Below are 24,000 nucleotides of genomic sequence, written 5' to 3'. Positions count from 1 at the left end.
AAAATGGCTGGGTAGTGGGGAAAAATGGTTCAAGCCACTGTTGCATAGGCTTGGGGGCATAAATAAGTCTTGATGAAGCTGGAAATTTAATTCAGGGAAATTTAATTCTATATATATATATAGAATATTAGCTACAATTGAAAGTATCTGAAGCATCCGTCCAATTCAGATCAACAGTCAACTCCAGCTGGACTTTAAAAGACAATCTCTGGTTCTGAATTAAATTTCCAAGGAGCTCAAAGGACAAGATCCATCTCTTTGTGGCTTCTGGATGCTTCCTCGCTTTTGACTTTCATGTGTAAAAAGCTTCAACTGATACTTATAGTTGGTGTGTGACAGACTATGCATTGCAAACAGGAAAAGTGAACCAAATAGGGAGCTGACCTGAGAAACAATGTTTTATATACAGGGTGAGTACTTTAAAAGAGGCCCATGGATACTCTTTTAAAAGACTCACCCTGTGTACATATAAAAAATCAGAAACTAGGATAGCTTCTGTAAATCAGGGACGTCCCAGGCAAAAAGAGAGCCTTGGAAGGTCTGAGATGGGTCTGAGTTTGAGACTTTATATCACACACACACACGTGCTATATAAAAACGTTGTTTTTGTAAATATCTGAGTGTTTTATCTGCATACCCCGTTACACAACACACACAGAGATCCGTCTCTGTATTCTCTCCCTCAGTGATATGCGAGACACACGTTATATACACCCTTTTCGTGTAAATATGCGTATGTCTAGACACAGAGACACGCGTGTTTCCAGTCACTTTATTTGCGTTCATTGACAACGTGCAGCCGTGTAACGTGAGGGGAAAACCGGGGCGAAAAGCGAACGACGCCTGTGAGGGCTGAGGCGGTGGGGGGGAGGGGGCCGCGGTGTCACTTATACAGCAGGAGGAGGAGCCTCCTTCCCGGCCCGCTCCTCTGACTGGGCGCGGCCGACCCACCTTCGCCTGGCTATTGGGTGTGGGGGAGAAGTGGGCGGGGCTCCCGCGGCGGCCGAGGCAGGCGCGCGCCTTTTCCTAACCGTCGTCCGCGGCGCGCGCATTAACGGACTACCTTCCCCCGCCGCCACCATTACAAACAAGCAGCTGCGGAGGAGGAGGCTGGCGGTGGAGGGGCTCATGAATATGGAGGAGGTGGGCGTGGCCGACGCGGGGGCTCGTTTCCCTCCCCTCACGCCGTGAGAAAATGGCGGCGGCGGCGGCAGCAGCATCGGCGGCGGCGCTCGGCGTCCGGGCCGCGGGGTCTCCGCCGCCGCCTCCGCTCCTGCGACGGGGCCGGGGCCGGAGGAGGCGGCGCCAGGGCGGGCCTGAGCAGAAAGAGGCGGCGGCGGAGGGCCGCGGGCCCCGGTGCGCCTGCGGGCCGCAGCGCTGCCCGCCTCAGGGCCCCGGCCGCCCGTTTTGCCGCAGCCGCCTCGGCAGCTTCTCCTCGGTTCGGGCCCCGTCGGAAGGGGAGACGCCGCCGCCTCCTCCTCCGCCACCGCCCGCCCAGGCAGAGCGAGGTGCGGCGCCCGCCCGTGCGCGAAACGTATCGTGTGAATGGGTTACGTGTGCGTGTGTGAGTGAGAGTAGGAAATGCACGCGACTCGTTGACGTCTTCTGGGCGCGCGCGTGCCTGCTCGCGTTTCTGTCTACGTGGGCAGCGGAGCCTCAGGGTGTGCTTGGTTTTTTTGGACAGGCGCCCCAGTTGCCAGCGAAGCACGTCGGGATGCGCCCAGGCGCGGCGCGCGTGTGTGAATGCGTAAATTTCACGGGGGCGGGCGTAGGCGCGTGGGCCTGCGGGCAGGTGGCTGTTGTTGTTTGTTAATTAAATTTGCATTCGTAGATCTCGGGGCAGTTCGCAACATGAAAAACACAAGATGCAAACACGAAATGCCGTGGGGCTGTGTCACGCGGAGAGAGCAGCTCTGCGTGGGGCTTCGCCCGAGAAGCCCAATTGCATTTATTTCTAGTTAAATGGACACAGGCTTAAGATGCGTGTGGTGGCTGCGGTGGTTGTTTTGCAATGCCTTCAGAGCAAATGAGGGAGCCGGATGATGCGTGTTGACCCACCTTTCAGGTGACCCCAAAGACCCGTGTTTTCCACCTGCTTTTATCCACTCTCTGCAAGTCTTGCTGAAATCGATTCCTTCAGGCTTTATTTCCAGGAAGAATTGGTTAAATACCCAGAAATAATTGATCTCTTTCTTAATAAAAAATACAAGTTGGCTCCCAAAAAAGAATGGTTTTAAGGAATTTGCTAACCACAACATTGGAGTGTGTGTGTGTTTATTTGTTTGTTTGTTTTAAAACATCAGCAATGTGCTGGAGGTCCATGTTTTATACATCTTTGGTGCACTCAAAGGAGAAGTGTAACAAGCACATATACTGTGCAGTCAGTTGCAATTGGCTGTGCTCCTTTGTGTTTGCATTCTTATCTTTTGCATTGTCCTCACCCTTGGCACAGTTGGCATCTGTCTGAAGTGTATCTTGTGAAATGAAGGAGTCCCGTGTGTGTATTTCTTCCTCGCAGCGGCAGGGGAACAGTCACCAGACATGCCCCGTTCAATTTTCTTTCTTTATTGCCTTTATACAGTCATAGGTAAGGGTAAAGGGACCCCTGACCATTAGGTCCAGTCGTGACCGACTCTGGGGTTGCGGCGCTCATCTCACTTTATTGGCCGAGGGAGCCGGCGTACAGCTTCCAGGTCATGTGGCCAGCATGACGAAGCCGCTTCTGTCGAACCAGAGCAGCGCACGGAAACGCTGTTTACCTTCCCGCCGGAGTGGTACCTACTTATATATTTGCACTTTGATGTGCTTTCGAACTGCTAGGTTGGCAGGAGCAGGGACCGAGCAACGGGAGCTCACCCCGACGCGGGGATTCAAACCACCGACCTTCTGATCGGCAAGTCCTAGGCTCTGTGGTTTAACCTAGACGCTTCGGGTTAAATCTTTTCAGGTTGCGTCCCAGCGCGACCCAGAAGTAACGGAATGGGTTACTTCCGGTGTTCGCCGTTGACGCGCAGGCGCTCAGAATGACGTCACGTGCATGTGCAGACGTGGGTTGCGTTCTGCTCATGATGCGAACGGGGCTCCAGAACGGATCCCGTTCACATGCAGAGGTACCACTGTATCCCACTTTCTCTCCCAAGTTGCTCAAGGCATTTCTTCCTCCCCATTCCCACCCCAACAACCCTGTGAGGTAGGTTAGGCTGAGAACTAGCCGAAGGTCACCCTGCAAGTTTCATGGCTGAGCTGGGATTTGAGCACTGGCCTCCCAGCTCCTAGTCTCTAACCACTACACCACACGGGTTGATCATCCGTTGGCTATGGGGCATGGGCAGTGTGATGGGCGTGTTACTGTGAGGCTTTTCAAGTACGTGTTAACCAGAGATACCAAAAAGTACAGCCTTTGTGGGTCTCGAGAGTTGTGATAAATTTAGTGCCTGATTGACTGGGTGTGTTGAGGTTTGCTTTGAGTCAGGTGTTGAGAGGAGGGGTGGACAGAGGAGAATGTAGCATTGAAAGCCCAAGAAATGTAGTATTGTGTTGTACACATGGGCCACAACAGTGTAAAGAGAAATGGGATGCCTTTGGGGTGTGTGTGTGTGTGTGTGTGTGTGTGAGTTCTTGGGTGTGATAGTCATGCACATTGGGAAAAGGCGTATACATCACTAATTGTTTGTGGAGCACAGTATTATTAGAACAATATGACACTTAGTAAGTGAGGTGGTGTTCCTAAGAACAAGAGGTCGGCTGTGTAATGATGCATATGCAAAATATGTTTCTAAGTCTGCTAATTTCCTGTTTTTGGTTACTGATGGAACGATAGCCACTCCTTGAATCACTTACATGGATTACAATTGTACACAAACATAAGATGATTCTTTTTTTAGTCACTCTGCCTGTGTATTTGAAAACAACTAACACTCATGGTGCTGAATTAGTCCAAAATATATTTCACATGGTGTAAAGCAGGGCTTTGTGTATGTGTGTTTGAGAGTTTTATCATGGAGTGTGAATTTGCACCTTTTAAACATGCTCTGGAGATGAGCAAGTGCTTTTTGTGTTGGTCATATATTTATTGACTTTGTGGGTAGATGTATTGAATGTTCTGGACATAGAATTAAATCATAGAATTGTAGAATTGGAAGGGACCACAAGGGTCATCTAGTTGAACCCCCCCTGCAATGTTGGAATCTTTTGCCCAACATGGGCTTTGAACCCACAACCCTGGGATTAAGAGTCTCGTGCTCTACCTGCTGAGCTACATAATGTATGCAGGACACATAATGCTGCCCAAAAGAAGATGATTGGTGAATTGAGACGGTGATAGTATGAGGAAAGATTTTCCTAAGGTGTGTATACAGGGAATGGCCCTGTCCCTTCTCTGGTCAAAGGTGCAAGGGTCACCTGGACTTACTGTTATTCTCCAATTCCTACCGCCTTCCGCAAGGTTGTTATTCTGTCCTAAAGCAAGGGATTTGATGGGTTTTAACAACCACCACTACCTTGGGCGCTGAATTGGATGTCATGAGTAAATTCAGTTTCGATCCATTTTCCTTTACTTGTCTGGGCTGGATCTCCACTAAGCAGATTACCTTCATTTTGTCTGACCTGTGTTCAGGACTGAACCCTTCTTTTTTCTTTCTTGTTATTGAGAGAGCGTTCCTTGTGCAACAGGTTCCTAGATTCCAGTGCGCCATAAAACTTTGTGTTATCTACGCTGAAAACCTTTTCATCTCTAAAAGCACTTCAGTGCCACTAATTTTATCGGCTCCCCCCCATAAATTGACATTTTCTGGTTGTTCTGGTCTGCTGTACAACTACAGAAAAGAATGAATAGCTTAGTGTTGGATGGAAAGTCTGGGTTAGGTGTAGTTTGTCAGGTTTTCTGAAAACTGCTTTTTGAAATTGACTATTCAGTTCAGGAGAATTCCTCAGATAATGCTGTGTTGAGCTTTGGCCTGCAAGTTGTACTTTTGCCACTCCTTGATGTCACCTGAGGGGGACACAAAGAGTTAAGGTGGAGCCTTGTGGATCTTCAGATCTCAATGGTTGGCTTTCTTGCTTTGAATAGAAGTCACTGTCTGATTCTTGAGCACACAAAATAGGGGTTGTAATTGCAGGGGGGTGTACACAGCAACATTCCGCTGTTGGTTTGATTATGGGAAATTGCAAATGAAGCTTGAATTAATTTATTTTCTGTTATCATATGTACCAGGTTACATTTGTTTGCAATATCCAGCTCTTCTATCTAAATTGGATTATCAGAATGGACAAAAGATTGTGTATGGCATGTTTTCAGGTTAACTAAACGCAGTAAACTGTCACAAACATGTTAAGAAATAGTTTATTCAAAGTCATTTTTCTTCCCTAGCTTTAAGCATCTAGGCACTGACCAAACTCTGACCTGCTAAACTTCAGAAGGGGTCTTCTGCTTTTAGGCCCTGCCCTGCCCTGTCATTAAACTTCCTCAAATAGGAAACTGGATTTTGTTTTGTTAATCTAGGAAATTCTGTCTAGTCTTGAGCAACAGTTGTGTCAGATTTCATGCAACCCAATGTTGGGTCGCTTCAGAGCAACGTCTGCCATGGGGACATGCTGTTTTGTCTTAGGGAAACCTTGTATGAGTACACAAAGTTGCTAGATCTGTCTCTCCATACACACACTACTTCTTCTTCTTTGGCCATCCCTCGTAGCCGAGTGAGATTGTCTTCCATAAACACGGTTTTAACAGTGAGTCCGTAAGTGACTGTGGAGGCCAATTCTGGATCCACATGTCCTTCCACAGTGGGGACACAGGTTTCCAGGCGGGAGTTGATCACGGTGTGGATTTGCCAGGCATGCCTTCCTCCTAGCACGTTTCTCCTTTGTGTCCTGAGTTTGAGTCTCTTCAAAGCCCATGACACCTTTGGTAAAAGCTGTTCTCCAACTGGAGCGCTTGCAGGCCAGTGTTTCCCATTTGTCAGTGTTTATACTACATTTTTTTAGATTTGCCTTGAGACAGTCTCTAAACCTCTTTTGTTGACCACCAGCATTACGTTTTCCATTTTTAAGTTCGGAATAGAGTAGTCATACCTTGGGTTGAATGAGCTTCGGGTTGAGTGCGTTCGAGTTGTGCTCTGTTACTTATGGGTTTCACCGCTTGCACATGCGCAGATGCTCAAAATGGCATCACGTGCATGCACAGAAGTGTCAAAAAGCGACGCGCACGTGCGCAGATGTGCTGTTGCTAGTTACGGTTGCTTCTAGATGCGAATGGGGCTCCGGAACGGATCCTGTTCGTATCTAGAGGTACCACTGTAGTTGCTTTGGAAGACAATCAGGCATCCATACAACATGACCAGTCCAACAAAGTTGATGTTGAAGAAACATTGCTTCAACACTGGTGCTAAACCATTAAATGATTTTAAAAAAAAAAATTTAAAAAAATCCACGTGTTGTGAGGCTTCCCTGGGTCCCGGCAGATAAATTTTGCTCACAGCTGACTGGCTGTGTAGCTTTGTGCATGCCTGTGTTATGGGTGCTGCTGGTGTGGGAATCTTGATGTGTGTGCACACGCATGCTCCTTCCCCGTAGATTTATCGTGACCTTGTGCCAAGAAAGGCAAACTAACCTGTCTGGAAAGTAAAAGATGCATTTTGCCACTAGGAAGGACTATTGAGAGGAAGACGTGGATCCCTTTAAGCATTTCCACTCTGTTATACAATCATGCTCCCTTTCAAGTGATAGGGAAATTCAGGACAGGCTTCCTTTGTATAAAGGAGAGCACATTTAGAGACACTTTGACTTTCTGGCAAATCCTGACTTTTCAAATGTTTGTTAGGGGAAGAATTGACATAAGTCCCATAACGCATGTGTGATAATGTACATTCAATGCTGGATGCAGGCACCTTTTTGGGGCGCTGTACACATGTCACCCCATGTCATCTAGGGCTGGGCAATATGTCGATAAATCGTCCAAAACCAGTTTGAAGTTAATACAGTGGTACCTCAGTTACATACGCTTCAGGTTACATACGCTTCAGGTTACAGGCTCCACTAACCCAGAAATAGTGCTTCAGGTTAAGAACTTTGCTTCAGGATGAGAACAGAAATCGTGCTCCCGCGGCACAGCGGCAGCAGGAGGCCCCATTAGCTAAAGTGCTTCAGGTTAAGAACAGTTTCAGGTTAAGAACGGACCTCCGGAACGAATTAAGTACTTAACCCGAGGTACCACTGTATTGTGATAATGGCTTCATAATATTTGACCTGGCAGTATATCACAAATGGTTGTTTGTAGTCCAAGCTGATGCCTAGAAGATGGGGCAGTGACAGAGGCACACGGTACATTTTTTATTTTTGCTTCTTGCACTCATGTCCACACACTTAACGTCTGAAAATAAACATGCCCATGTGATACTGAAATGGGTCCTGTGTTTGGTAACTTAAATGTGGAAAGTTTTCTTAAAGCTAGCTGGTGGTATTGTGTGGGCACAAATTGTGGATTGGCTAACCTGTCCCTTTTCAGCTTCTTATCAGTGACTTATATTTGTTTTGCGATAGTCTCTTCTTTGCAAACATGATGAGATAAAATTGTATGGCTTTATGGATGACTTGGTCTTGAATTCCTTTGTAGAGAATCTCTGGTTCCAGAGAGTGACTTGCCTGGGCATGTGTTTTGCCAAAGTGGGTGTGGTTTTTAAAGTTGCTGTTGAGCTTTTTACTAGAGATGGCACAGGAGGTAGTGCGACATTTTGCTCTCCAACAGCAGGACATCTATGTGCGCGAATCCTGCTTAGTTTCACTCAAGTTGCATAGGTAGGCTACCATTGTTGCACTTGATTTTTTAAAAAAGTTTTGAGAGGCCAGGGGCTGTTTTTTGGATCGTTATTTTAGCATGCAGTTGCCAAGTGGATTCATCTCCTTGTGGTGAGCCCCAGTATGAGGAAAAAAACACATTTCTGCTATAGTAGTAAGAATAACCATGCTTAGCTGCATTTCTGTGAATGCTCAAAACGCTAAACAACTCCTCCAACCCCTCTTTCTGCCTGCAGATTTTATATTCAGAGCACCCATCACGTTAAGCAAGCCTGGAGAGCTGCATGAGGAATACAAAAGCCAGCTACGAAAGGTAAGACAGTTGGATTCTGTGATAAATTATTGCAGCCATATCATCAAGACCAGGATGGGCAATTGGTGGCCCTCCAGAAGTTTCTGGAGTCCACCACCCATCTTCCCCGACACTTTGGACCTTCTGGTGGGGCTTAGTGGGAGTTGGGAGTCCAGCAACATCTGGAGGGCCAGAAGTGCCCTGCCCTTGTTCTAGGTCTATGGCTGTTAAAGTTTAAAGCAGTCACTGCTACATTTGCCTAGTGTGTATCTGTCTCCAGCATAGAGCCGGTGTTTATTTTGTGCTAATCCTTTTGTAGTACTGACAGGTATTCTTGGGGTTTGATAGGATCCATACCCTATTTTTAATAAGCATTTTGCATTCAGGGGTGTTAAGGCATGCCGTAGACTCTTGCAGATTTCTGTTGTCTTGTCTTTCTGGATGTCAGATCAATTATTTATCTGTCTATCCATTTATTTACATCAAATTTATACACATCTCTGTAAATGTGAATTTGGGCAGTCTTTTACTACTGAGGGCAATTTAAAGTATGTTAATTGTTGTTCTCTTCCTTGACTAAGGAGGTTTGCTTGGGCACAGTTGAGAACTTCTGTTTCATTTTGTTGGAATCTTTCTCAGCCCTGGTAGAGGATGAGAGAAAGAGATTAGGTAGAGCAAAGGAGATAACTGCGCAATGTTTTCCATGCTTTCTGCAAATTATTATTGCAAGAGCTCCCAACCCTTGTAGACCTGTGGAATGTTGAGAGTGTGCCAGAGCTGTACACCTCAGTTTCTCTTCTTCCCTTGCCACTCCCAGTGCTGTCATGACACACAGATGTTGATCCAAGTCATGGATCTTTGTGTCTCTTGCGTGATTTTTACATGGGGTGCCAACAAAATGACAGTACGCATCCATGGACGCGTTCGAGGGAATCCCTTGTAAAAATCACACAAATTGTATCATGTTTCCTGCTTGGCAGGGGGTTGGACTCGATGGTTCAACTCTATGATTCTATGATCATGTTTTTAATATTCAGTTGGGAGCCGCCCAGAGTGGCTGGGGAAATTATCATTGTTATAAATTCAGGTTGCTTTGTTTTATTTCCACGGGATTCTACATTTGCCAGGCCCATGGAAAAGCAAGGAGGACACATGCCTGCAGGGTGCTGTGTGTACCTGTGTTGTGCAAGTGCTTTGTCTTTTGTGGGGCGGAAGACATTGTGCAAACCAGGCTTGATCCCTACACCCTTAACTCATTCCTCGTTATCGCTCTGCTCATTACCCTCACCTCTTCCATCATTCTTTTTCCATCTCCATTGCTCTTTTTGCCCCTACCATCTCCTCCTCAAAACTATTTTCCCTGGGTGGTTGGACACACTGCAAAGCAGTCCCCTAGCTACCCACCATTTAAATTTTCTCCAGAGGGACTCTAGGCCCCATGTACTTTGCTTGGTAAAGCACCCAGTTGCCCAGTAGAAATAGTTATTAGTTTTTAATCCTCCGTGAAGAGCCTTCTGGGTGATTCATTCAAAACTGCAGGATTATAAATAAGATAGCACAGTTGCCTACTGGCCACCAGAGGGGGGGGAAATAGAAATGTTATGCATGCAGTATCATAGAGGTGAAATACTGAATTCCTTATACAGATCTTGTAGTTTTAAAGCCTTCAGCAGCAGAAGCCCGGTGACTTTAGGAAAGGGAAGTTGGGAATTGCATATCCTACACAGCTTCCTTGTTGAAACTGCACTATTTTCTTCATGCTGTAGAAGCATTTCTGGCAATAGTTCTAATGATTTTCTTTACAGCAATTGAGGAGAAAATGTTCTCAAGTGTTTCTGGGGCTCTGACTCTGCCACGTGTGCAGTTGGGAGACAGCTTTTTGTCCACTTCCTGTTTGGCTTGCTGGCCCTGCTCTTTTTCTTCAGACACACTGGCAGAGCTTAGATGTGCTTCCTCTCAATGTTTAAACACCTTTTCTGAACTTTAAACTGTGGCCAAAGGAAGCAGATTCCTAAACCTATGCTCAGGTGGGACATATAGATTGTCCAGTGCCTAAATTCAGGAGTTACTGCCAAGTCTTGGGATTTAGTCCTATGCTACACCTGATCTTTTCACTATAATTTTTGCACAATAGATAGGAAAATAGGAGTCAGACCTTTGCTCAATCTTGCTCAATATTGTCGACACTGACTGGCCATCTCTCTCCAGGGTTTCAGACAAGACATTTTCAACTCTACCTGAGATGACAGGGATGGGTCCTGAGACTTTTCTGCATGACGAAGAGCTGCAGCTCCAGTCTTCCCCATGATAACTGCCTTATTTTTTATTTATTTTTTAAAGAGCAGAACCTTGCAACACCAAAAATAAGTAATTATATTTCTAAAATGGCTACCCTGAGCCAACTTAGGTCCTCTTATAGGTCCCCCTGCCTTGAGTGGTGACCACAATAGGGGCCTTTTGATTGTGGGACCTGGATTCTGAAATGTTCTTCTCAGAGAGGCCTACATGTTGCAAGGTCTGAGACCTTTTCAGTGCTAGGTGAAGACTATTTTTATTTGTTTCCACCTTTTAGTGTTTTCAGGTTTTGATGATGTGTTTTATCTGGATTTAACGTTACCGTTGTTCAGCTGTTTTATTGTATTTCTATAGATTGCTTTGTTTTTAAAGTTACGTTAACTGCTTTGGAAGGTTTTGCCTTAAAATCAGTGTAAAAGTCACTTCTCCAGGCTAAAGAGATCCAGGTCTTTCTATCATTTGTCATACAGTTTGGTTTCCAGTCTCCTCACTATCCTGCTCGCCCATCTTGGGACACACTGCAATTGGTCAATGTCTCTCTTTAACTGTCAAAACAAAAAAAATTCCTTCCAGTAGCACCTTAAAGACCAACTAAGTCAGTTCTTGGTATGAGCTTTCGTGTGCATGCACACTTCTTCAGATACACTGAAAGAGAAGTTTCCAGACCCTTCTATATAGTGAGAAGGTGGGGAGGGGTATTACTCAGAAGGGTGGTGGGAATGGGTGATTGGCAGATAGCTGTGATGAGCCTGTTGACGACTCTCTTCCATTTCATGTGGCTCAATGGGGTGCCTTCCATAGTTCCAGTTACAGATAGGTAGCCGTGTTGGTCTGCCATAGTCAAAACAAAAAAAATTCCTTCCAGTAGCACCTTAAAGACCAACTAAGTCAGTTCTTGGTATGAGCTTTCGTGTGCATGGACACTTCTTCAGATACACTGAAACAGTGTATTTTTTGTTTTGACTATGGCAGACCAACACGGCTACCTATCTGTAACTGGATCTCTTTAACTGTGGCACCCAAATGTAGCCGCAGTAATAAAACAGCTGCATTTTTAAAAAAGAGCAGCAGCCAAAGCAAGATTAAACCAGGACATGAATTCTCGTTTGCTTCTAGTTGAGGGATGAAAAACTGCAAGAAGAGAGAAGCTCTGATGATTTTATTCACAAGCTGATTGTTGAGGACACTACTGATGCAGGGAAAAGAAAAACAGAAGATCAGAAGAAAGAGGAGTCCTTAATGGTCAAAATGACCCAGGAACGTGTAAGTAACTGTGGATTGTGCTATGCTGCTTTGTCTCCCCACCACCACCAAAAAACCCCCCCTATATACCTACCTGCCACAGCCAGGATAGCCTGGAGGCATCAGAGATTGAACCTTTTTTGGGCAAAACATGTGCAGTGACCCCCCCTCCAAAATACTACAATTTAGTTACAGTAGGGTTACCAGATTTCCCCGGATTTGCAAATCTGTCCCCGGGAAACGCGGCAGCGGCAGCCCGGAGCCAGCCAGAGCCAACTGCGCTACCAGGCTGACTCTGGCTGCTGACTGCCACTGCCAAAGGAGTACTGGGGACATCCAGCAGTAAACATCTCCTGCCTCCTTCCCCCTTTGTTTTGACTGATCGGAGGAGGCTCGGGAGTCACGGGTGGGCAGCCGTTGCTCTGCATGTTTATGTTTTACAGGGTGCAAAAGAAGGGCTTTGCGCCTTTATACAATATGCATGTGTGCTTGGGCCCAGGGTCTTTTGCCTCGCCATCCCCACTACTGACTCCCTGTTGCTACTCCACTTCCAAAAAAAAAAAGTGTCCCCGGATTCATTGGAAAAAAATCTGGTAACCATAAGTTACAGTCCATATGGTGGATGTAGGATAAAAAAAATACCGCTGCTTTTAATGCAGAAGCCAATAATTTGGGTGTTCCTCCTAGAAATATCTTGCAGACACTAGGGACTATGTCACGTGACGATGGCACACTGTCTTCTCCTGGGACTTTATTGTCAGGTTCATGCCAAAACAAATTCAGTGCAGAATTGAAGGGGGAACTTTTGAGACCTTGTTTCCTCTGGAACGTCTTGCCGTAGGAAGCCACAGATATTGTTGTTCAGCTGTGTGAACCAACACAGGACAAAGATTTCCACGAATATGGACTGCAGGGATTGAAAGCGCTGAGCAGGCTCCTCCTCCCTAGCTATAACTACATGAATGTGCGGACAGAATGCTGAGTGGGATGGGAGAACGGGGCATCTAACTCAGGGGTCAGCAACCTAAGGCCCATGGGCCACAAGTGGCCCATGGGGGTCGTTTAGCTGCCCCCGAACTGAGCTGCCTGCTCAGCAAGTCCCGTGCACTGTGCTAAACCAGCACAGCACAGCACGGTGTCGGGACTTGCTTCCACGGCGCCGGAAATCATGTCTGCACAAATTCCAGAAACCGCGGGCGTGCTCTCTCTCACACACGCGCAATTGGCCCACGGAGGAATCTCCGCTGGAGTGAACCAGCCCAAGCGAGGTAAACCTTGCCGACCACTGATTTAACTAGATGACAGCCTGGACCTTAAAGCTTTACTCAAAAGAAAGCCAAGTTGATTTCAGTAGCACTCGCTTTCAGACATGTGTATCAAGAAGTACAGAGTAATCTCCCATGGGATGTTGATGAGCTAAGGATTTTAGGACCCAGGCATAGAAACTGGATTGGCTAGTATCCCTTTCCCTCTGTAATTCCCCGGTGACTGGTATTCAGAGGCATACTCCCTGTGATGTTGAATATAAATCTAGCCATCATGACTATTAGTCGTGGATAGCCATAGCTGCCATAGTACAGTGGTACCTTGGGTTCCAAATGCTTCGGGTTACAAACTCCGCTAACCCAGAAGTAGTACCACTGGTTGAGAACTTTGCCCCAGGCTGAGAACGGAAATCGCGCGGCAGCGGGAGGCCCCATTAGCGAAAGTGCGCCTCAGGTTAATAACGGACCTCCGGAACGAATTAAGTTCATAACCCGAGGTACCACTGTATATTAGTCCCTTAACTCTGAAACCATGGCTATATACTGGTCAGGATTTTACTGTTGTGAGTTTTTTTACATCTTAAGACTTTGCAGTTATGAGCATGTAGAAATCTATTTGACGATGACGTAAATCACTTTCAGACAGTATCTCTTTGCATTCCAGCCTCTTTGCATTCCAGCCTCTGGGAAAAAATAGTGGAAGAAAGAGCCGTTTGCCTCCATGTCATGCTTTCGGGCTTCCCAGGGGCATCTAATTCGCCACCAAGGGAAGCAGGATGCTTGACAAGATGGGTCTTTGTTCTGATCCAACAGAAAGGCTCTTCTTTTGTTCTTCTCCTGTTGTCTCAAATTTGGTTACAGCCAACAAATCCCCCTCTGCTCGGTGCGTACTTCAAACGTAACTGCTCTGCGGAACGGAGGCTCAAAACACTGTTGGAAGAAGTAGTGAATTGCTAGAGTGAGGCTGTTTGTGGTCCACTGTATGCCACATTGGTACTTTTTGTGAGTTGGCGGTTTAAAATATTGTTATAAATAAGGAAAGTGTCAACTAATCTTTCCTTGATCCTTTCAGTTTCCGGAACGCCTCTCTGATTCCGAGAATGAGGAACCATTCCAGGGCAAATCTGCACATCGGTCAGCTTTTGTCTCCAAGGGAAGCACCTACTCAATAGCACTGGTGGCAGGGTAAGTCCTTGGTCACACTCTGGGTTGTCTTCAGGGGAAAGTTCCAGCTAAGGCAATGGAGGTAGGTGGGGCAGGGAATATTAGGAGAGTGAGCAGATGACTCTGGACTGTGTTATAGTGGCCCAGAATTTGTACAATTAGAAGCCACTTCGAAATTGTGTGCACATTTAAGCAGATGTGTTACAGGGACTGGGGCACAAGGAAATTGTGACTCCTGGTTTTTGTGGAGCTGTAAGGGGGGGGGGGCAGTGTTGCGTGAAGGGACAATTTAGCTGGATTTTGTTTGCCTGCTTTGCAATCTTCTTGGCAATCATGTGGACCAGAAATGCTGAACAGTTGGAGCTCCTCTCTATAAAGATTTCACAGCCCCTTCATGTTCTGGGTGAGGCGGCTATCTGTAGGTCATGGGCCATTAGTAAAAAATAAATGGTTTTTATACCATATCTGAAGTATCCTTATTACTAATGGGTTCACAACATTTAAAATAAAGCTCAGTCCGTTAGAAGCAATAAAACTAAAACTAGTGAAATATGATTTCTAGATAGAGGGCATGTAGCTGAACCAGAACAGTACCTTGTTCAATACATGTAAGTCTACCTGCATATATACTGTGGGTCTGTGCCTCTACCTTCCCCCAAGTGAGACAAAGAGGAAGATATTGCGCAAAGATCAAACGGGTGTTTAATGATAGCATTATGTAGGCATTGTGTTAATTTATTGTGCTTTTCCCACTAAACTTTTGTTTTCTTTACATTTTTTTAGAAGCTTGAGCTCCAAGGTAGAAAGGAGCCAGAGTTGCAACGATACCCTTCGCGAAAGATCCAAAAGCAGGCAAAGATCAGCTCCAGTCAGAACAAAGGTGATGATGATTTTGAAAATGGTGGCTATCGTGTTGGGTTCCACTGCCTCAAAATATCCTGAGCTATATAGTAAAGAGTCTTTGATTTGACCAGGGGACTGCTGCATCTGCTGGCTTTCTGTAATACTGACTGTGTGTTTCTTGACATATTCCTTTACTACCGCAGAGGGTCCTGTGGGTGCTTTTCACAGAGGTGCCCATAAGACACCCCCAGGCAGGACTTGAGTGCAATAGTGCTCTCCCTAGTTGCAAATCCCAGCAGCTGGTTTTTAGAGGCATTTCAGAGGCTTTTACTGCCTCCTGTAGTGGAGGTTGGACGCAGCCTTCATGGCTAGCAACCAGTGGGAGCCTCTTCCTCTATGAATTTGTCCCTTAAAGTCACCTGTAGTTTGGGACATCACTACATCATTTGGGAGCGAATGCCATAGTTTTAACTCTGCACTGTATGAATAAGAACTTTCTTCTTTCTATCTTCTTTTCCATCATTTAGCTTCATCAAATAACCTTGGGTTCTTACTATTGTACTGCACTATTCTGTCTCTGTCCCCTTTGCCTTCACCATCCATAATCATTATACACCACTATCATGCCTCCCTCTTTATCCACCTTTTTACTGAATTAATCCCCAAATGTTGTGTAACTTTTCCTCTTTGGTGAATTGCTCCAGCCCCACAATCACTTCAGTTGTGGTTTTTTTTTAACCTTCCAGCTCTCCAATCTCATTTTTGAGGTGTGTTGACCAGAACTGCGCAGTACATCTAGTGTGGTTGTGCCATAGTTTTGTATAACGTCGTCATGATATTGACAGTTTTATTTCCCATCCCCATGTTTAATGATCTATAACATGGAATTTGCCTTTTTTTTTGTAATGTGCTTGGAGGGCTGCATTACAGCTGTTTTCATTATTACCCTGAATCTGCCTTCCATGTTAATGTGCAGCAATAGCAGTTCTCAACCTAATTGTGAAAATCGTTTTTATCCAGTGGTACCTTGGTTTGCATGCGTCTTGGTTTGCATATGTTTTGGATTACAAACACGACAAACCCGGAAGTGTGTCCCCCGGTTTGCAACCTTTTTTTGGATTACAACCCATTTTATTTGTATTGCGAACAAATTTTTTTTGGAGGCCCCATTGGCGAAAGCGCGCCTTGGGTTACAACCTGTTTTGGTTTACAAACGGATGTCTGGAACAGATTGTGGTTCTAAAACAAGGTACCACTGTACTTTGTAAACCCCTTTTGGCATTAAGCTGTGTGTAAATTAGTTAATAATGATACCCACTTGCTCCTTGCAGATAAACCAGTTATCTGGCGCGCCTGCTCCCCTCGTTGGAGTTTTATCGTCCACCCAGAACAATCGCTGCCTCTCCGCCCCAGACCTAACAGCTGATAAGCGCCTTGTCTTCCATGCAGCTGCTTCCTTCTCCGTCCTCCAGAAGCCAGAGCGCTCTATCAGCCCCGAGAGCAATGACAGCATTTCAGAAGAACTCAATCACTTCAAGCCCATTGTCTGTTCCCCCTGCACACCTCCAAAGCAGCTTCCCGACGGTGGAGTTCTCAGTCCTCTGATTATCAAGTCTACTCCGAGGAACCTAACGAGGAGTTTACAGAAGCCAACCACTTACGAAGCCAGTCCCAGGATCTTGAAAAAATGGGAGCAGATATTCCAGGAACGGCAGGTGAAAAAGACGCTTTCTAAAGCCACCCTAACATCCCTGGCCCCAGAGGCGGGGGAAGATTTTCTAGTTCCTAGCGCGAACTCACTCGTCAAAGAGCCCCTGCAGATATCAAACGATGTGCTGCCCCCTGAAAGCATCACGCACGGGCAGGCAGCGACAGACTGTTCGCCTTCCGTCTGTGTTTCAAAGTTTGAAAGCTCTGGCAATATCAGGAGAGACTTGGAGGCGGTGGAAGATTACCCCAAAGCACCCGTAGCGAGACCCAACGAAAGCACCCTAAACACCAGGATTTCTGAGGTCCCCAGCGCAAAAGCAGCCTTGCGGCAGACGGAAATGTGTCTGAACGTCGATGCCAAAATGGTGACCCGGAAAGTGATTAGAGTCAGCTCGGAGTTTCCAGAGAACGGGGCCCTCGGCCCATCAGTCAAGGCAGCCGGCAGGAAGCAGCTGAAGTACCTGAACGAAAGTGAGCGGAGCAACTTCCCAAACGGCGTCTGTATCGAGAAAGCCCTGGGCGACGAGGCCTCGCCTTTGAGGAGGGGCCGAAAGAGACAGTGCAAAATGAAGCACTTGGAACAGGCCGGCTCGGTCAAGAGACTGAGGCAGGTGGCCTGTCACCATGGGGTGCTGGCTGCTCCCGAACCTCCGAGGAAGAGGAGGAGGAGTGAGGTGGAGCAGAGGCTGAAGCAGGAGGAGGAAGACCGCCGGCTGGCCTTGCAGCTCCAACGGAAGTTTGACAGCGAGAACAGGACAGTAGCAAGGCGGAAAGGGAGGGCAGATCAGTATTTCCTGCGGTCAAAGAGCATCACGGGTGCAAAGTAGCACTTATTGAACAATGTTGCCTTTTCTAGTTAATGTGAGGTTGGTCAAAATGATCTGGGAAGGAGGAAGACCTGTTTAGTTATCCTACCTCCCCCAATTGCGTTTCCTTTTTTATGGTAAGGTGAGTTAAATCCAGTTCACGCTACAGTCAAGGTCTTTGCACAGATGTAGGCTACACTTTATTCTTTTTACTGAAGTTGCTTCTGAGACTCTTCAGACCCACTCACAGGAATGCATTTAAATTTCACTGATCAGAAGGGCATAGACCTGTGTCTACAGCTGAGTCCCACTGGTATGCAAACTGCTTCCAGGTTGCGAGTAGATGACACTATTGGATTGGCATTTTTTGTCACTGAAACCAGTTGCTGTAAGTGATCTTACCTCAGGAGCAGCCTTGAGAGGGAGGGAGGCCAGTCGCTTGAACTGTGGGATACACAGGAATGTGTTTAAATATACAGTGTATTATTGAGCATTCACATCTATGGAGGGCTGTTTATACAAAACCCAAACTAATAACCTTTTGCCAGATCTGTGGCTGCTATTTGTGCTGTCCATCTCTTAACACCTGGCACAATCCGTTTGCATTGCCGTAGATTATTTTTTGATCCCAAGGCCATGTTAATAGGAGTCAGATTTGCAGAGTACAGCTACAAGTCTTCCCACTCTGGCGAGACAGAACTGAAGGCAGAGAAATTGCACCTAGTCTCTCTCACTACCTGGCAATTTGTTTGTTATCCCAAGCCTTTCTCTTGGTCCTCATCATGCACAGCTTTGGGGATATAAACTATGACAGCAGTGGAATGACTTATGTGACTGGAAATGTGTGTTGTGTGAATGAGATGGCCGTGGAGAGTGGATTCTGTTGAACTCTTCCATTGTCTGGTTTTTGAGATTGCTGAGTTGAAAGGCCCAATGCAGATGACTAAACTGTCCCATTTAAAGTGGGCTTTAAATTGGAGATAGGCGGTGTTGGTAGTATTTTCTGGACACCCGCCCTAACCAGTGCTCACTTGGTCAACAAGTTAAAGTTTCCACATGTGGAAGTGTGTCATATTTACAATCTCTTCAGCAATGCTTGTTGTCTAGTGTGCTGCAGAGGTTTGTTTTTTGTTTAGTTTTGCTGTATCAGATAGGCTTTTCACAAGCCTGCTTTATCGTAAGAATTTGAAGAGGATAAGTTGACTCAAAATGATGACTCCAGAAGTGGCCACTGCAATCAGCTAGGTTTGTCCCACGCTAGGAGTAAGTGTTTTTAAGCCCCTTTGAACTATGTAGCATGATAGATTGACATTGAGGCCTCTGGGTTTGCTGCTCAAGGAAAGTTGAAAGCCACAAAAGGTGAAATACAGAGTAAATAGTCTATAAGTACACCGTCCTAGTATGGTTAGAGCCAAAGAAGCTCACAATGGGTGGAAACTTGTAATCTCTAAAAACAGGTTGCGGTTTAAAAATGCACTTAGCACTTCAACAGTCACTTGTAGACCCAGGTTTCTGTGTTGTGCTGCTGTATCCCTTTGGAGGTGGGAAGCTAAAACTTGGCATACTTTTCTCAAGGCTTCATCAATCACTGACAAGAGAGCTACCCCCACCTGTCTTCCAGCCTGACTCGTTCATTCCAACTCTGCCTTGCGGAGTTTCCTTGGTTATCCTGCAACTTCCTCTCTACAGCTGTTTGCTGGAGGGGCAGAGCTCTTGCGGTCTGCACTGTCTAGCATCATTTTTGACACTAGCTTGGACCAAGCAAATACGGCACTTAAGAGAATTCTCTAAAAATTATGTGGAGGAAAGTGTTCAGGTGGACTTTGAACTAATTCCAGATTGGTTGGTTTTCCTGGCAAACAGAACTAGAATATGTTTTGGTTTCACTTTTGCTTCATTTCTTTAGGCCCTTACCATTCTATCATATTTAGTTAGAAGGAAGTGGGGCTCAATTTTTGGTAAGCTTGAGTAGAATTGCAACATTAAATTTTGCTGATCTGTTAGAGACAGAAAATGCTTATGTAAAATGCAATGTTTCCTTGCTGAAAACCTGGGAGCAATCGGTATTATTCTCAACATGCCAAAGACTGCCATTACAGTAAGGAAACCCTTATGGAGACCAGACCTTTTCAGGTCCTTGGTAAGAAAAGGGGATTGGAAAGACACTTCAGAGGAGGAGAACCGGGCCTTAAAAACTTGGAAAGTATGAGTTCACTTCAGATGCTTATTTCAGCATAATCTCTGGTGAATGTAGAGCACTTTTTCCAAGTGATCGCACGTCAAGTAGCATAATTTGGGTGAGCTGATGATAATGTTTCTTAATGGGAATTTAGGATCATCACTGGAAGAATTATGTGGATTTCCACATAATTTTTGTTGCACTACTGCACACAGGTAGTCAGGCTGTCTGTTCCGTGTTGTCCCGGTGCATGTTGCAGGGGCTCAGCGCTCAAGACCCATTTAGGGCCCAGTTCCCTTTGCCCCACAGGCCCTGGCAGGAGATGAATGCTAAAGTCTCCAGCTTGAGGCTGACATGGAGTAACAGAGAATATCACTCTGCCATGTCTCATTACTGGTAAGAATGAATGGGTGAGAGTGAAGGCCTCTTCACCCACGGATGTTAGACTTTTGATCAGTACACCCTCAGGGTGCACAAGTGATTTAAGTGAGTGCCAGAAACACAGGGCATCCTCCAGGTACACCTGTTGGCAAACTGGGATGGCAGAAGCAATGGCGAAGTCGGATGTGTGATATCGCCCTGACTGAATTTGGAAAAGGTCTTGACAGTCTGTGGAAAGGTAGGGAAGCAAAGCTTTACCCATGTGGTATCTTCACACCAGCGGTCTCCTTCCAGGATATGCTGTGAAAAGGTCTAGTGCCGTCCATGTGGTCTCAGACAAGAGATTGCCTATGGCTGCACTTTTCTTTGTGGGGTCATCAGGATTTCATGATAAGAGGCACAAAGGACAACTCCACAAATTATATAGGAACAATCCCAGGTTTTTGACTGATTATGCGCTCGGAAGGAAAGCGAAGCCAATCTGAGCACCCTGAAGAATGTAATGTACCTGCATGGCACACCTGCACATAGCCAAAGCGATGTATCAATTTGGCTCTTAACTTCCTTGCAGTGGACTATTGAAGTAGGCCTAAGGGGCACCCAGTAGCCTTCTGGGACTTTCCTCCTTTTTGAAGGAAACACCCCAGTTGCAAAAGAGCTCTAGCCCTCTTGCAAACAGAGATCTGCTATATGCTCTTGTAATCCAGGGCAATGTCTGGAAGTGGGAACAAGGAGCAATATTTGTTGTTTAGTCATGTCCGACTTTGTAACCCCACGGACCAGAGCATGCCAGGCACTCCTGTCTTCCACAATTTGGTCACTCATGTTGGTAGCTTCGAGCAATATTATCCCCTGCGATTTTGCTGCGTGAAGCTCCAAACCGAAGCACATTCTGCAAGTGGATCTGATCAGTGGGCGAGTGGCCTCAGCTTGGTGTTTCAAATGCAGGCATTGCGGAAGAGGGGTGTGTATGGAACGCAAACATGACTGTTTCAGGATGTGAACAAGATTCAGGAGTAGGAGGCCAAACAAGGCTCTTGCGCGCGTTTGTGTGTGTGTGTGTACATGTGTGTGAGCGAGAGATCACTTGTTAGATGAAGTCATGGCTGTGAACCTCCCCGTCATGCATCATTGGCTAGTGGGGGATGTGGCGATGAACACTGCAGGGATGTAATCTGACAATGGGTAGCTGTGTAGCCCTTACATCTTCTCTACTGGCCCTTGGGTAGGGCAGTTGCAAACTACTACTAGAGTGCTTTTTGCCCAAGGTTCTGGCCGACCTGATGCCAAACACAAATCTCTTTGGACATATGAGCCTATTGGCCACTGAATGTATTAACGGGGCCCTTTAGTCTAGATAGATGTGGGGGGGCCTTAATCTTGCAGGGTTGGTTGCCCACCTCATAGCCTAAAAGTGTGCCCGGAGTTTTTGTGTTTTCCTTGCCTTTGAGAGATCTGCCCTCATTTGGTCAGAAAGTGACCCAGGCGTGCCTACTTATCAAGGAGAGCACTACCGTTGGGCCCGTTACGTACCCACAGAGGTCAAAGAGTGTCTTGCCATAAGTGTCAGTGGGTGTGAACTTCCTGCTTACCGGCTCTTGCCTTTGTCAGACTTCTGGTTCCTGATGAGGTTTAAAAATGGGGTTCTGTTTATAGCTCAGTTGGGGGGGGGGGAAGAGATCTTGACAGTGAGTGAATGAATGCAGCTGCCAAAGACACAATTTGACCCTGAAAATCCACTCTGACCCTCCTGGATATCCCTGTTTGGAAAAGGGAGCAATGCAAGTTCTTCAGTTGATTACGGATGTTGGTGGAAATAGCGAAGATGGGGAAAGTGCCAAAAGATTGGATTTTGTACGATGATTGTATTGCATTTTATTATATAACTGTCAGTATTCTTTCTCTTCAAATGTATTGTGGGGCATGTCATGGACTACAGGTCAAACCCAAGCACTTTGTTGAAGTTCTCTCAATGAAGGCAAAGGAAGAGGAAAGTACAAGCCTTAAAGACTTTCTATAATGCATTGATTCCCCCCCCCCAAAAAAAAGACAAAAAACAAACCTGGACATTGCTTCAATGAGCACCTGCAACGCTTCTTGTTGGGCTTTTAAAAAGGATCACGCTGGCATCTTGATTTTCATCTTTACCGGTTGATTAAGGCGGCCTTGACTTCAGGAAGGTGCCACCCAAAACCAGTTTCAGCTCTCGGAGAGGACCAGATGCAGTCGCTTAAAAGTAACATTCCTTGCCCAAGAACTGACTGGATGTGAAAGTCCATCAATTTTGACGCTGGTCTGCGAGATACTCTGTGCTGAGTCTCCCCAGTAAGGTCAAAACTGCACTGCTGAACTCTACAGCTGGTGCCGCCATCTTCCTAAATGTTGTGTTACTAGGAATCTGATGGAAAATATTGTTCCTTTTCCAACTATTTAAAACACTGCAAGCAGGTATAGAATTAGCTATCCACTATGCAAACAAAGAAAACACCTTTTTTTGGTTACCATTGGTGGGATTTTGTGTAAGCTAGGTTCTACTGGTGTTTACTGTCAGACTGTTCCCATAAAAATTGATGTTGCTGCATTTATCTAATTCCCTTCTCTCAACACCCCCCACCCCCAGTATGCTTTAAATCATTTTGTGCTTTGGTGTGTATCCTCCGCTTGGTACTTGAAAACCAGTGCAGTACAAGACAAAGCATCATTTTTGAGATCGCAACTGAATCACTGTGGCTTCATCAGATTTTTTGATAAAACAAATCTGTTTACTGAGAAACGAATGTGTGTCTGTCTGTATGTATGGGTAAAGGTACACAAGTCTCCCTCACTAAGTTGTTAGAAATGGATTTTTGGGGGTGGGGGGAGGGGATTTGCAACAGTAAAAAAGAAAAGTGGATGTCCTTTAACCCAACCCAGCTACTAATTCTAACACAATGAATTTGCATGCTTTCCTCAATCTCCCTCTTTGACAAGCCCCTCCACCTAAAATAAGATAGTTGAGTTGACCAGGAAATGACTGTGGAGAGTGGATCATTTTTGTAGATATTCAACCACAACCTCCTTTAGTGTAGCTTTACCTACATTGCCACCCTGAACAAGGATCAATACTTAACTAGCAGTCAGATAAATTGGAAGGGGGAGGAGACTTAGCCCATCTTCCATGCTGATCCAGCAGTGGTGATTTTAACACCTCTTTAGAGATGCTTTTATTTCTTCCATCTACTTACAAGTTTCTTAGAATTTTCCAAGGGCTACTCAAGACGCACATTCAGTAGCCTATGCATGCAAAAATTCGTTCCCTACCTCTGTCTAGTAGTCCCACTGTATCAACAAGGTAGAATGCAGCCCCAAGACTGGCTTGGGTTTCAAGGAATTTTAGAGAGTTCTCTGCAACAAAAATAGAGGGTAAAATGTGCTTCATGCTCCAGAGAGGGGGCTCACAGAGGAGACAGGCCGAGCCGATCTCTGTGCATGTACCTTCATGCTCCCATGTACATGCCCAGGGAATGAGTTGCAGGCATTCCCACGCATGGGCAAAAGAGAAGTGCTTGAATCTAGAGAAAACATGACGGTGACTCGGTGTGAGGAAGCCAAGCCATTCTGCGTGAGCTCATGGGGGAAAAGCCATGGGACTCGGAAGTCTGGACTATGAGGAAGAATGGGACTAGGTGGGGTCCTGGGTGTACATGATAGACTGCCGCTGGGCAGCCATTGCTCCTGCCTCTCCCTCCCTGCAGTACTGTACTAGTTTTAAATGGTTGCCCTTTTAACCTTGGGTGGTCTTAAGAGGGAATTCTGCCTTGGTAAAAGAAACAGCGAGGTTTGGCCCATGAATTGCTCCTGGGTGGGGTTTAGCTAACTGATCTGAAGGATTATTGGGTACATAAAGCAGAATATTAACTGCACAATTACCTTAAGGATTAAATATTTAATTCCTTTTCCCCCCCCCTAGAGCCACAGCCTAAGGGGAAAGGAAAGAGTCAGGGCAAGCGGTCATGAGGTGCCGGGGGCAATTTAAACCTGCAAAGCAAAAGA

The 24,000-nt window shown here is 46.0% G+C and overlaps 1 protein-coding gene and 1 long non-coding RNA gene across 10 annotated transcripts in view; both read left to right on the top strand.

Annotated features, from left to right (window-relative positions):
* The window catches only part of LOC310843969, a 336,267-nt gene that overhangs the window by 154,938 nt on the left and 157,329 nt on the right, over positions 1-24,000 (top strand). The window lies entirely within an intron of this gene.
* RNF169 (ring finger protein 169) lies at positions 987-22,741 on the top strand. 9 transcript variants are annotated; one of them, XM_083736820.1, is made up of 8 exons: positions 1,189-1,210; positions 1,463-1,508; positions 8,028-8,104; positions 11,495-11,641; positions 13,958-14,070; positions 14,833-14,929; positions 16,224-19,887; positions 20,033-22,741. In XM_083736820.1, exons 1-7 carry the CDS (start codon positions 1,196-1,198, stop codon positions 17,427-17,429), a joined length of 1,701 nt encoding a protein of 566 aa, XP_083592946.1. In that variant the 5' UTR covers positions 1,189-1,195; the 3' UTR covers positions 17,430-19,887; positions 20,033-22,741. The 9 variants fall into 9 exon arrangements, with proteins under 9 accessions (XP_083592953.1, XP_083592949.1, XP_083592946.1 ...); XM_083736827.1 differs by lacking the exons at positions 1,189-1,210; positions 1,463-1,508 and adding an exon at positions 987-1,143; XM_083736825.1 differs by lacking the exon at positions 1,189-1,210 and having other exon boundaries at positions 1,325-1,508.

The sequence above is a fragment of the Podarcis gaigeae genome, assembly GCF_964106915.1.
Source record: "Podarcis gaigeae genome assembly, chromosome: 4".
Classification (NCBI taxonomy): domain Eukaryota; kingdom Metazoa; phylum Chordata; class Lepidosauria; order Squamata; family Lacertidae; genus Podarcis; species Podarcis gaigeae.
The sequence above is the reverse complement of the archived record's forward strand: the minus strand, read 5'-3'. Positions and strand labels throughout refer to the sequence as shown.